Consider the following 14,486-nt stretch of genomic DNA (forward strand, 5'->3'; position numbering starts at 1 on the left):
TAAGACCATGGTGGCTACTTCCGAATCCAATCGCTCGCAGGTCTTTTGAGAGCAATTCGCCCCACGTTTGTCGGTTACGTTTTGATATTTGTTTACGTATGAGCCAAGGTTATTTTTTGTATTATTTTAAAACATTTGTCACTAAATTGTATGCAAGTACTGAATACTTCACAGATACAGAAAGAGAGGCCTCAACGTTTAAAATGCAGAATTGTATCTACTGATTATGATAGCCATAGAGTACAGTGGCCATTAAAGCGTGTTTTGTACGTTCTATGTGCGAGTAAATTTTTAACTCTAGAATAAAATGCCTTTTCACCAAATGTAACTTTGAAGCAGTCTTATTTACCGGTATTTTTTATTGTTTAATAATTTACTTTGTCAAAACTTTTATTTTCACATTCCTGAAAAAAAATGTCATTATTATGCGATGAAAGAGCTTTTTGCTAAAATTTGGTTAAATTTTATAGTTATTAGTAATTAAATGTTGTGATAACTTGGTTGAGTTATGAGTGGTCAACAGAGACGTAATGGTACTGGTGGAGGTGGAAGTATAAACAATGGTAACCAACAACAACGACAGGGAAGAAATAGGAATGGAAGGGATGCCAGCAGACAGGGTGGCGGGGGAAGTGTGAACAATGGAGACAATAACTCAGCACTTCAATTCACACCAGGCAATTTATTTCATTCATGTACTGAAATAATGGTTTGTAGCTGATCAATGGTTTTGAGCTTCAGTGTTTCGACTATGTTTGTTCATCGATTTTCTTGATATCGATAGCACACAAACTGAGGGTCCTTTCTGGCAGAACCTTCTCATAGGGGATTAGGTTTTGATGTACCTCCTTGGATTTATGCTCTGTGATACCATTTAACAAGCCTATTTGCGGGTGTATCGGTATTGAAAAGGTAAGTTATTAAAAATAGAATTCCCCTTGAGTACAAAATGACAACAAATGAGAAGAGTTGAAAATGCTTAAAATGGACGTTATTGATTGCAGTTTATTCTACTAGAGTGTAATCCACAGTTCATAATTTGGGATAAAGAACTGTAGAGAAACTGAAGATGATTAATTGCTCTCTAACGCAGTTTGAATTTTTTTACGCTTCAGTTCTTGATTTTTGCGCAATTCAAGATACTCTCACTCAGAAATTAAGTCTGTTGCTAACGCAGAGCCCATTTTTAGCGAGGATATGTCAAAGTCGAGTTTAGGTTAGTGGTTAAGATCTCAGAGTGGTTTCCGGAGAAGGTAGGTTTGATTCTGCCAAGAGTCGGTACTTCTGCACTCATAAAAAGTTTCTGCATTATGCCAAATAGTTTTCTGATGAACTGTTCTTAGTCTCCCCTCCCCCTTTTTGAATTAATTTGCCGCGCCTGCCTGTTGTTCGGGTGCAATGTGTCCGATGTTTGTCGGTTAATGTTTTAGAGCGGAACTGGTTGTAATATATTTGTCAAGGCATAAGCGCTCATTTCTAGAACAGGTGTGTTGGCAGCGTGTTTTTATCCAGCAAGTGTATGACAATAGCGGTAGAGGTGATTTTTAGCTTTGTGCAAATTTATGCGTCTATTTTTGTTTGTATCCTTTTCCGGGGCTATAAGATTTTTTTAAAGCTCTTGTTTTTGTGGATGGTATTTCTTGTTTTCAAATCGCAAAGGTAATGCCAAAATTTATGCGTTCGTAAGAGGAGTCAAGCAAATTGATTAGCAGAGCAGAATGAACTTGGCCTGATTAAGCTGAAATGAAACTTCATTCAAAGCAAAGTAGTGATTTTTTTCGAATTAGAATCTTCTGCAAGCAATTAGTTTCGGTAGACATTCAACAATGACCATTGTGAGATAAATAGCAGCTAAATGCTTCATATTTAGAAAAGTCATTTCCGCCTCATAAGCGGTGGTTTTTAGTTGCTTTGGGATATGTCCCGGCGTACAAATATGTTATCTAAAGTGTTTCGTGTTAACTTTTTGGGAAGTTTGGGTGATCATCTAATTTTGCTGTTTCATGGTCCGAGGCATTTCTGTAGTCGAATTATTTTGTAAAATTGATCCGTTTTCATTATTGTCAGTATTGCCTTTTCAGCGCTAACAGATAACAAAGAGAATTTGATTTGAACTTTTTTAAAAGGTGACTGAAAGATGTTTAATAGCCACACAGCGATAGCTCGGGCTATTATTGGCCTTCTCTTGCTTTTTCACAGTTCAAAGAATTTGAATTGTATTGGGCGCTGTCTTTAAGATCTGTTCACACATTTTCATGGTTTTTGAAGTCAAATTGTAGTAGTGATTTGGAGCATCCTGTAGTATTTTTCGCCTGTTTGTCTCCAGACACAAAAGAGCAACGTTCGAAAACAGTCGCTTACTAATTCATGAACTGAATTGAGACTATTGCACTGCTTACGTAAAAATCATGGCCAAATTCGCGTTCGAATCTGAAATTTGTTCAATTACTGACGAAAAAATGCGAAACATTCTTACTTATTTCCATCAAAAACTTATTGAAAAAGACGACCAAATAGTTTCTCTGACTAACCAAGTTACCGAACTGGAATCCAGAGTGATTCAATTGGAGCGGTATAGTTCCAAAGACACAATTATTATAAATAACCCCCCTTTGCAACCTGGTAACGCCAACATAACGGATCAAATTCTATTTTTCTTTAACAAATGCTTGAATTATTCGATGTCTCCGGACGCAATCAAAGCCTGTCATCCCTTGGGTAATTGGAAAGGTAGCACACCCCCCCCCTGCGGTAATTGTCAAGTTTATTTACTACAACGATAAAATTGAATTATACAATCGTCGACCAATGCTCGCAAATTTTAGGAACCCACTAAATGGTAAACCCGTATATATGAAAGAACGTCTCCCCCAACATGATTTGGCTATTCAAAAGCGCGCTAACGAGCTGGATTTGGTCACCACGACCTACAACTGTAGGGTAAAACTGTTTTTAAAAACTGAGAATGGGCGTGTAACACAACCTGTTGATAGTGTTAAAGCAGTTGAAGATCTTGAATCACGGGCAATAAAGAAAATATCTCCTAATCAACGCAACCAAGCCAAAAACTGGAATACTAACCAATTGTCAAATCAGCGACGAAACAAACGACCTGGCGATGTAATTGAAATTGATAATTTTGACGAAATTTATCATATGGGAGCAACACCAGCTGGAAAAAAATTAATGACATCAATACTCCACCCAATAGATGATTGTCCAAACATTAACAGGCGCAGTGTACACTTCCTTTTTGACTTCGTGTTTTGGTAACAGTTTTAATATCAAGTAATTGGACAATCATCTATCATCTATTACTTGGAAATGGATAATCACTCGAAAGCGCTTTTGTTTATAAACGTGCAATCCCTAAGATCCCATCATGACCAACTGTGCTGTCAACTAGAAAAACTCAAAACCAAACCAGCTGTAATAGCTGTATGCGAAACCTGGCTCACTGATAACGATCCCATAGATATGTATTTCATAACAGGGTATCAACCATTGATAGTAAAAAATAGAAACGACAAAAAAGGAGGAGGCGTTGGCTTTTTTGTACGAGATGATTGTAAGATATTATCTAATTTCTTTTTTGAAGAAAATCTGGAACATCTACTCCTATCCATGGAGAGCGGAAAAAAGCGAAAAATTTCTGTGTTCTATACAGGCCTCCCTCGGAAAAAATTCAAAATTTCCTTGAGACTTTTGAAAGTTTATTGTTCAATATAAACGCGATGAAAGAGGAAACTATTATTTGTGGTGACTTTAATATTGATATCTCTGATGCATATCATCAACAGTACCAAAACTTGATCAATTCATTTAATTATGAAATGCAAAACGCAGAACCTACAAGAGTAACTAAGTTCACGAGCAAATGTATCGATCATTTTTTGTCAAAACAATCGAAAGAAGTATCAACCCTGAAATGGTCTTTACGCAATCATTACGCTCTAATTTATGAATTTGATTTATCAGTCTCTAGCTCTCAATCTAATGAATTTTACTACAGTCCTGATTTTAAATTTTTTGAGAATGAGCAGAATTATTTGAATTTCCTCTTCATTCTCCAACATAGATTAAACAAGATGAATAATTATGATCTTGAAAGTTCATGGTGTGAACTAAGTTTAATCATTCTACAAATTTTTGATGATAAATGTCCAATTAGGAAGAAGAAAATCTTCAAAAACAGTTGGATGACAAACAGGTTAAAGAATCTCATTAGCAAGAGAGATCGTGCACATGATACACTCATATCTCACCCAAATAGTAGAAATGAAGTCCGGTTCAAGCAATTACGTAATTTAGTAACAATTGAAGTGCGAAATGATCACAAACAACACTATGATCAAAAACTGACTTTATCAGGTAGTCCAGCGCAAAAATTTAAAGTTTTCAAAGAATTCCTAGGGCAAAGGAAAAAATCAGTAAAAGACATTGATGTGGAAGAATTTAATCACTTTTTTATCAACGCAGGGAAGAAAGTGAGTAACACAAATTTTCACAATGTAGACAGTGAGCCAGGTTTACCATGTCACGACAAAACTTTTTTCTTATTTCCCGTCAACACTATCGAAATATTCAACATAATAAGTTCATTAGAAAACAAAAGCACAGCGGGTCATGATGGAATTAGTAATAAACTTTTAAAACTTGTAGCTTCTGTAGTTAGCTATCTTGTGGCTAAGCTGATAAATAGGAGCATTCAAGAAGGGTTTTTTCCGGTTTGTCTTAAAACAGCTAAGGTAATTCCTCTACATAAAAATGGAAGTTTTGAAAACCCTTCAAACTATCGACCAATTAGTCTATTGTCATCCCTAAGCAAAGTGTTTGAAAAAGTCTTGAATACAAGGATGGTTGAATTCCTCGAAAAACATCAACTTCTCTCAAGCGAACAGTTCGGTTTCCGGCCAAAATGCTCATGCACACACGCTATTGCATCAGTTACAGAACTGATGCGAAATGTTATTGACTCACAAAAAATGGGTTTCGCTTGCTTCATTGACTTTCAAAAGGCATTTGACACAATTGATCATTCACTTCTGATAAAAAATTACAAAATCTAGGCTTTCGAGGAAAAATTAGTACACTCATTGCTTCATTCCTGTCAGATAGAAACCAATTTGTAGTCCACGGATCAAAAGAGTCGAAAAAAATGGAAATTAATGTAGGTGTTCCACAGGGATCAATTTTGGGCCCGTTGCTGTTTCTTTTGTTCATCAATGATCTGCCTCAAATTGTTCAAGATAATTCAAAAATAGCACTTTTTGCAGACGACACAACAATTTTAACATCAGGCAATAATTTGGAAATTGAGGAAAAGCTCAATAATGACTTGAAAAAGATTGAAAATTGGTCCTCAAGAAACAAACTTGTCATTAACAGTAAGAAATGTAAAATTGTTGGTTTTGGCCGGAATGTACAAAAATCAAAAAATCTGCTATTAGGCGAAGTGCTTGAAGAAGTAAATTCATTCAAATATCTAGGAGTGTTCATAGATAAGCATCTCAATTTTGATCTACACATTGAATATGTTGGCAAAAAATTAGCAAAATTCAACGGAATGCTGTTCCGAGCAGAAACTTTTTTACGAAAACTTTTCTATTACAAATGTATAATAGTTATGCCAAACCAATGATATCGTACGGCATTTTAGCTTACGGTTCCGCAAAAAAAAATAAAACTCAGTTCGATTTTCTGTCTACAAAAACGCATTTTAAAGTTTATCTTTTTCAAAAAGAGAAGAGACCATGTATGCTATCTTTTCAAGCGTTACAACGTGCTGTCAGTTTTTGACTTATATTTTGACGCTCTTGTAAAAGAGATCCTGGATCAGATTGCAAAAGTTTCTGCTTTGAATTTTCTTGATGTTGACAGTAGCAGGCCGAACACGCGGGCATCTATTAATTCACTCATCCCTTTACCAAAATTTAAAACACAGACTCAGAAGAAATACTTGAGATTTTCAATAATAAAAATGTTCAACTACCTTGCTAAAGAAAGTCTATTACCCAAACAAGTATCTAAAGAACAGATTTTTTCGATTCGATTTAAACTTAGGGCATATTATTTGGATAATAAAGATGTTTTCGATTTGTTTTTTTTAGGTATTGCACGTTTTTTCTCTGGGCACCTCTTGTAGAGTCATTTGACTCGTATGGTGTTCAAGGTGGTAATTTGATTAAACTTAATATTCTGTATAAAATGCTCTGTATCATCTACCATCTGAATTTAAATCAATCAATCAGTCTGTCCTGTAGTTCTGTTTTCCTCTTGTTTTTAGTCGAGCTCTGCTGTATCGTGTGTTTAATAATTTCTGGTTGGAGGGGAATTCCGTGTCCTTGTCATACAACTTCGCTGTCTCTTCATCCACTGTTTGTTTGATGCTAGGGAGATTTGCTTGCACTCTGGTGTACACCGAGTTCGTCCCCTGGGGACATCCTGTGATGATTCGCGCTGCTCGGTGGTTACACGTCTCTAGCTTTTGCAGGTACGATTCAGAGATGAACCTTCCCCATGCTGCGATTCCATATAATCCCCAAGATTTACATATGCGTTGTACTCATGGCGGAGATCTGAAGTTTTCATGCCCCATTTTTCGGCTAGGCATTGTATGATCTGGGTCCTGGACTTCATATTCTTGACAGCTTGCTCTGCGTGGAAATTGAATGAGCATTGCGGGTCATAATGTTCTCCCAGGATCTTCGGGTTTTTGTTGTTGTGTACTTTGAGGTTGTTCAGCGTGATGTCTGGTTTGCACTTTCCTGCTGTTTCTCTGGGGTCCAATGAGAAAACGGTAGTTTCGGTTTTTTCAACACTTATTTCCATGCACGTTTGGCTTGCCCAGTCGTTCACAACGTCAAGCGCTTTCTGCCTAATAGGTGCTTTATCTGCTGCTTTCTCATTGGCTGTGTGGTGTGATGTCATCCTCAAATATGTCGGTTTTTGTGCCTGATCCTTTGAGCATTTCCGGTAGTCTGCTGGTTCCCAACACAAACAGAAGCGGAGATAGTGATAAACCTTGGGGTACACCTTTGGAGAATACCTTCTTTTCGCTCGTCGTACTCCCCCACCTCACTGTTGCTCTGTGATCCGAAAGGTTTGCTCTGAGCCTTCACAAGCATACTGGCGACATGTTCATTTTGGCTAGATCCCTCAGGAGGGCGCACGAAGAATATACCTCAATACAGACTCTGTCAGACTACCACAAGTTCTGCAAAGGCTGCGAGCCCATAGTTTATAAAGAAGCCGTAACAAGAGACATGGAAACCACGGTCTTCAGGCTGAGAACGAATAGACTGACGGAACTTCAAGAATACAGATATCGCTTTGGAAGAGAGCAGAAGAATATGCCCACACTGCCAAGAAGGGGACGAGACAGCAATGCACTGGCTTCTGAGATGTCCGAAGTGGGAATCAATCAGGTAGAAATGGGAAATTTTCAATTCCGACCCTTTTGGAGACCCTGACAAAATCATCGGATTCAAAATCGACACAAAAATCATCAATTTCTCAGCATACCAATAGCTGACCAGTACAAGAACAAGTATTGATTTTGGTCACGCCGAAACAGGAAGTGGAGCGAAAAAGCGAGTGGTTTTGCGGCGTGAAATTCTTCACTCTTATTTTGAAGTAGAGTGAGAAAACGGTGTTTGTTGATCAAAAATTTGCTTTCTTGCTGGTTGTTTGTTCAAATGCGGCAATTTCATTTTGATTTTTACTGTTTTTTCGTTTTTTTTAGATTGGAATTTTTTCTAAATGTTTTTCTCAATCCATTCATAGTCCCTTCTAGCTCTAGTTTTCTGTTTAATCAATGAACGTTCTTTGAATTGTACGTCAGGACTTGTCCTGCTATGTTTTTTTTATTTCGTCGTCAAGATTTTTGTTCCAACCATATGATGTCACAACCACTTCAAATCTGCTTTTTGTTTATTCCTTCATGCAATTTCAACTGAATTGCGTGGGTGACGTCATTTTTCGCTCTCAGTGGAGCGAGTTTTTTTTGCTCGTTTGCGTGATTGAGTTTTTGGTCACACGTGACTTACCTCACTCTCAAAAATGACTTCCTCATTTTGGAGTTTTATTTACTTCAATTCAAAGAGATAAGGTCAAATGGGTGTGTGTGTTACTCTAAATGAAGGCTATTTGAGAGCCGCTAATAGAGAAAGCAAAAAGTTACAGATTTTCAATCAAAATATACCATATCAGCCTTCAATGAAAAGACGATTTTTTTTGGTCCGTCTTTTACTGTTTATTAGACTGCAGAGCTACCGAGGTATTGCGGCTATTTTCTGGCAATCTGCCAGCTAGGTTTTACAAATTCTGATTCGCTGCAGAAATGATTTCCTACATGCGCACACATTATGAGCTCAAATATTGTCATGTTAAATCTGGCATCTTGTACCCAAAATTATTGATCAATCAAATTAGTGTTTTTAGCTTTAATATTGATGTTTTCAGCAATATTTAAAAGTTTTGCACATTTCTCCGTGGTGGTAATGCTCTAGTTAGACAAAGAGGCGCGGTAATATGCGTTACGACCCCGCTCAACCACGTTTGTTCGAAAATAAGTGGTGTATCTATCTAAACAATCGCTTTAAGCTCAATCTGCTCTGCTATAAAAATGAATCAATAAATCTTTAGAGGGCAGATGATACCTGCCTTTAAGGAGAGTAAGAGACAAGACAAACAAGCATATCAAATAAAATTAACACGCATTAATTACGATCAAAAATCAGTGTATCTATTTTTTTATTAAAACTTAATGAAAAGGTCAAAATAGTATCAGATAAGCACTAAACTAAAATTGACTTGCATTTTTCCAGAAAACATATGGGACCATTCTTTATTGAGAATAATTACCAAATAGACGAAAAAAGGTGCAGTTAGAAAATACGTTGACACTTTTTGAAACCAATTAATTTAAAGTATTTAAAGCGATTATCTGTGAGCTGAAATCATTCAATGGCTTTATTTATACCTTCTTAAAGTCATCGATATATGTCATTATCCAGAATGTCATACGACTACAAAAAGAACAAATAAAGGCAAAAATCAAAAAGTCATTTCAATTTTGCGAGGCAACGGTGTCGGAGCCTATAAGATCAAATCTATTCACCAAAATTCGAAATATGGACGAATATACCGCATTATTTAGTGTCAAAGTGAGTTATGACACGTTTTTTTAAGTGTACACTTGCAATAGTTTTAGAAAAACTCATTACTGAATTTTATTTTGCCGTTTGAAATGCTTTTAAATGTCGATTTGTCTAATTGGTGGATATGTGTAGTTTCTGATAATACAAGCCAGCAACGAGAAAGTGAAAATGTGAAAAGTTTTAAGTGAACAAATAGATTCTAATCAACTATTGTTCTCGTATAGATGAGGAGGAGGAAGAGCTAGGAAGAGGGATAGACGAGTTCGATCTGGAGCGTCTCAGGGCCACTTCCCAGTATGCAGAGGAAACAGAGGACGAGGAGGAGGAAGAGAATGAAGGGGCCAAGGATGATTTTTCCCATCTGGTCAGGATGCTTTATCAACTGCCAATCAACGATAAAGATTTAGGTTTGTTGGTGTACCTTTAGGTAACCGGTAACCAGAATAATTGAAAGCTTTTGAAAATCGATGGGAAATATTTAATTGCTCTCAAACGGAGTTTGGTTTATAGCAATTGTATTAGTCCTGCGGTCTGTTTTAGTCCGGATGGACTGATTTCTTGTCTGACGCTTTACACTTTTTGTTCTCGAAAACGGGATAAAAGGGTAAAGCCAGAGGGCATTAAGTGGCTGAGCAGCTCTCTTAGGACTCCGCTAATTTTTAGGTGAACAATTTATCGAATCTACTGACAGAATATCAGAAGACTTAAAATCATAGTGTAAACGGTAGGTTTGGGCTGTTTGCACTCCCCCACTCACTCTCCGAACCCCCACTCCCGCTTAACATCCATCCTCCTGAAGCCGTCCTCCTATTGCTGGCCTCCCCTAAAACCAAGTTGGCTACAACCAAAGCTAAGCGGTCGTTTGAGAGCACTTCGCCCAATGTTAGTTGGTTATTTACTCTGATTCAGATGTTATTAAAACCCAGACGGGCTACAGGTATCTAAGAGTTCAAATTGTTAATAAATTTTTATTTGATTTTCGGCTACTGCTATTCGTTCAAGTTGCTTGATAAGACATCAAATTCCTTTAAGCATAAAGACTAATTCTTTTCAAATCGCTTGTTTTATCGCACTTGTCTTTTACTGGAATAATTTTTTAATGCTTCTCAGAAAATAACGTACAGCATGTAAATCAGCAAGTTAATTGTGGGTATTGTTCCGAAGAAGTACGACCGAGCGAGAGATCTTCTAAGAAACAAAATAACTCCCAGCTGCACTGCTGATAGCTAAGCTGTTACTTACGAAGTTCCATCGTGACATAAACATTTTGACGATTTCCACAGATTTTTGGTACAAAACGAGATGTCGTATGAGGAATAAGCGAATATAAGCTGATTGATATCTTTGTTTCTCAACAAGAGCGCATCCCTTTAAATCGCAACCATAAGCGTTCAAAAATTATTTATTATAGCTGTGAAGCTGTAAGTTGAGCGGAGCTACATTGTGGTGCTCTTGGTTTTTTGCAATTCAAAGAATTTGAATTTTATTGGTCTCTTTTTTCAAGATCTGCTCGCACATTTTCATGATTCTTTAAGTTGAATTGGTGTAGCGATTTTGCTCATGTCGAAACAGGAAATAGAGCAAAAAAGCGAGTGGTTTTGCGGCAAGAAATTTTTGCACTCGAATTTTAAAGTAGAGTGAGAAAACGGTGTTTGAACAAAAATTTTCCTTTTCGATTGTGATTTTTTCTTCACATGCGGCAATTTGACTCTGTTTTTACTGGTTTTTATTGCTTTGTTTTCTAGTTGGTTTTGCAAATCCTTTCATTGTTCATTCTAGATCTAATTGTTTGTTTAGTCAATGAAAATTATTTTAATTGTAAGTCAGGACATGTCCTGCTATGTTTTTCGTTTCGTCTGACGCTCTTTTTCGTTTTGTATTTGTTCAGACAGCAAAGCTGAAAAAGTCAATTTTTCTGAATGATTTCTTCCTCTCACCAGCGGAATTTGCGCGCCTGACGTCATTTCTCACTGTCATTAGCCAACGTTTTTAGCTCATTTGCGTGATTAGATTTTGATCATACGTGACTTACTCACTCAATAAAATGACTTTAAGTTTATTTTGAATTAGTTTGAGGTCAAAGAGACGCATATTTGTAATAAAGTTCCCTAATGAAAAAGCTTCTGCGCTATCAATTTTAAGAAGCTTTATTAATTTATCGCTGAATGTTTTTACATAGCTTTTTGGGCGGTGTCGATATACAACTTATGTGTGTATATATTTCTATCTCTATTATACGGCAAGCAAGTCTGTTCTTTCGCAGCTATTCCGGCAATCTGAAAACGACAACATTTTGAATTTAATTAAATTTCTGATTTGTGTTGTATTGAAAATAATATTAATGAATATGCTTCGATTGTTTGTTGATAGTATTTTTTGTTTCAACTATCTTTAACATCGTAATCAGCTAACTGTATTGTTCATTTCTACTTTTGTGCAAAAGGATGAAAGTATCATTTAATGCTTCATAAATTGGCTGTTAAAGCATGCTATCATCCTACACAATTTAAACTTCTTCGAACATGAATTTTAAGAGTTTGTGGCTCGAGGTCTGGAAATAATTTTTTTTGCAACGGAATGCCGATTACGTATGCACTATTGGCGAACTCAGTGTCAAATAGCGAAGCGGCTGAATTCGCTGACTACTTCCTCGACACTGCGCGAAGATGGATAATCGCCATCGTACAAATCGTTCCCGCGAGTAACTATCACGGGTACTGGTTTTTCTTAGGAATAAGTTTTAATTCATGTGCCATTTTAATTCGTTTTAATTCCATCCGGTAACTATAAGATAGGATCCGGTTACTATAAGATCCGGTAACTAAGTTTCGAAAATACAGATACCCCGCTTGGGAGTCCAACTTTTAAATTTTCTCCTGATAAAGATTTGAGGGTGTGGAACGGCATGAAGTCGTCGTTCGTCAAAGCTGGGAACAACGGGACTTCAATAAAGGATATAGGCGGATAGATAAACTTCCTAGCTCACTCAATCTGAAAACACGCAGTTTGAATGGGGTAAAGGTTGGCCCTATTTAATAAGTTTCAACTTTCTTCTAATGAATCTGATCTTTCCTCTAACATTATGAGAAAGGTTCTTCGATTGCGTTCATCAGTATGTCAATTAAATTGCTGTTTGATTTCAAGTGTTACAAATTTTAATCCTGCAAAGCAAATAGAAGAAGAAGAAGATTTATTTATCCATCTCATGCATATTAACAATACACTGGCAAAATCAACAATATTTACAGATGGAAGGGACAAACAACGAGTCACTGTGAACTTCTTTCCAGTTTGCCCAGGTGATTGATCAAGAATTCCAGAAGCAAATTTTACACAGCGTATATAGTACAGACGGAAAATTATTAATTAACAGCAACAATTATTATTAACTTAGCAGCAATCTGGTATAATGCTAGAATCATTGAATCAAGCTCAGCAGCATTTTTAACACCTTTACAATCTCAGTATCAAAATGGTAAATGAGGAACAGATAAAGTTAATGACTGGAGTATATTGCCTTCCTTAATCTTTTTGAAAACCACTTGAATCATAAATTAAAATGCGCAACATGACCCCCAGCATAACGACATTATCAGCATTCCTAAAATGCCCAGCAAATGCATCGTCAGAGTTCTTAAAACCATTATATGCTTAGTATTCGAAAGTTAAATGAGAAAAAAATATTGGTGGTGTAATTTACCTTAATTAATCTATTATTAAAAAAACTTAAATCAAAAATTAAAACGGGCAGCAGAACACCCAGATAAAAGCTCTTGGAACCACGTTACAGTAGTAGAACTAGTCTTTCGCGCCAATAAAAACAAAAAATTGGCGCTTCAGGTGAATTTGCGACCAGAAGTAAAAAAACCACTGTGCCGGGAAGACATCTCTATGAGCTGCTGTGGGCCCCAGGCAGTGATCAACTACTTCGTGTCCCAAATACAAAGCGATCAATGCTTTAGTAATCAACTGGTGCAATGCCTGTTGATCTCTAAAAAGAGCTTCTGTTAAATCACGCTACAAAATAAATACGAATTTAGATAATTCATTGTTACAGACGAGGTAAGAATTTTTGAGTTGATGACAGAAGTCTGTTACTTTTTGCACTGTGTTTAGATCAATATCAGATGGAATTATGCCTATTGTTTTTAAATTATTGTACAATTTACAGGCCCGTAATGTTATTGACAAACGGTCAAGTTTGTTTTTACTTTTTGGTTGAGCTATTAGATTTGATTTTGACAATCTCGTTGTGACTTTTGTATAATTAGAGGAAAACATGTCATTACAAAAAGATTCACTGTGGAGTCCATTCAAAGCTCTTAAAACAAATTTTATTAACTCATAGAGGTGCAATTCGTAAACTGAAAGAATTGATTGATTGACGAAAATATTTTCACATGTATCGCTTTTCTTTCTGAAGTAAATGAACTTCAAGATCTTTTTTTGCAAAGTGAAGATAGGTAGCAGGGATGTATAACTGCAACATGCATATACAAGGACACCGTATTGAATAATGGGATTGATTCACGTTTTGTAGTAAACAATTAATTGAGCCCTAGGAACAAAATGTCTCAGTTTCGACACAAGACCGGACTGTTTGCTTAATTTTTCTCTTACAGATTGTGTATGACTAAGGAAGGATAATTTCGAGTCGATGGTAACACCTAGATATTTACATACCGGTTTATTTTCATTGAAAGCCGAGTTTAGAGAGAATCTGTGCGCCGAATTGCTTGTCTTATTATTAGTTCGTATATTCATTTGAACTGTTTCTGATACATTCACTACTAATTTATTGCAATTTAGCCAGTCGTTAACTTTTTTAATATCTTCCTTAATATCAGCGCACTTTATTCCAATTGCAGAAAGGTTTGCATCATCTGCAAAAATTATAGCTTCTAAATGTCTGCAAACTAGAGGCATGTCGTTTACATATATGATAAACAGTAGAGGACCTAATATTGAGCCTTGTGGAACACCGCAAACAATTTCTTCCCAACCAGATGACACATTATTTAACTTCACTCGCTGTATTCGGCCTTTTAAATAACATTTGAACCAATTAAGAGAGTTACCTCTTATTCCATAGTTATCCAATTTACGGATTAGTAGGTTATGATCAGTAGTGTCAAAAGCCTTACTAAGATCAAGAAAAAAAGTTCTTACTTCGTTTGTGCTCCTGTTGAATCTCACCTTCTCAGTGAATTCAACTAAAGCATCAACCGTTCTGTGTTTAGTGCGAAATCCGAATTGCTTACAGTATAGTAACGAAAATTTTTCTAGGTAGGAATAAACCCGCTTGTAAACAACTTTTTCATATAT

The 14,486-nt window shown here is 36.4% G+C and overlaps 1 protein-coding gene across 1 annotated transcript in view; it reads left to right on the top strand.

The window, feature by feature from the left end:
* Nucleotides 1-229: 229 nt before the first annotated feature.
* Nucleotides 230-14,486, top strand: part of LOC142338130 (uncharacterized) — a 45,360-nt gene continuing 31,103 nt past the window's right edge. Inside the window, exons 1-2 of the mRNA XM_075387765.1 lie at nt 230-677; nt 9,386-9,568. Of these exons, the coding sequence (XP_075243880.1) occupies nt 509-677; nt 9,386-9,568 (352 nt within the window). The 5' untranslated portion in view covers nt 230-508. The remainder of the gene's footprint in view (nt 678-9,385; nt 9,569-14,486) is intronic.

The sequence above is a fragment of the Convolutriloba macropyga genome, chromosome 4 (assembly GCF_964194025.1).
Source record: "Convolutriloba macropyga chromosome 4, txConMacr16.3, whole genome shotgun sequence".
Classification (NCBI taxonomy): domain Eukaryota; kingdom Metazoa; phylum Xenacoelomorpha; order Acoela; family Convolutidae; genus Convolutriloba; species Convolutriloba macropyga.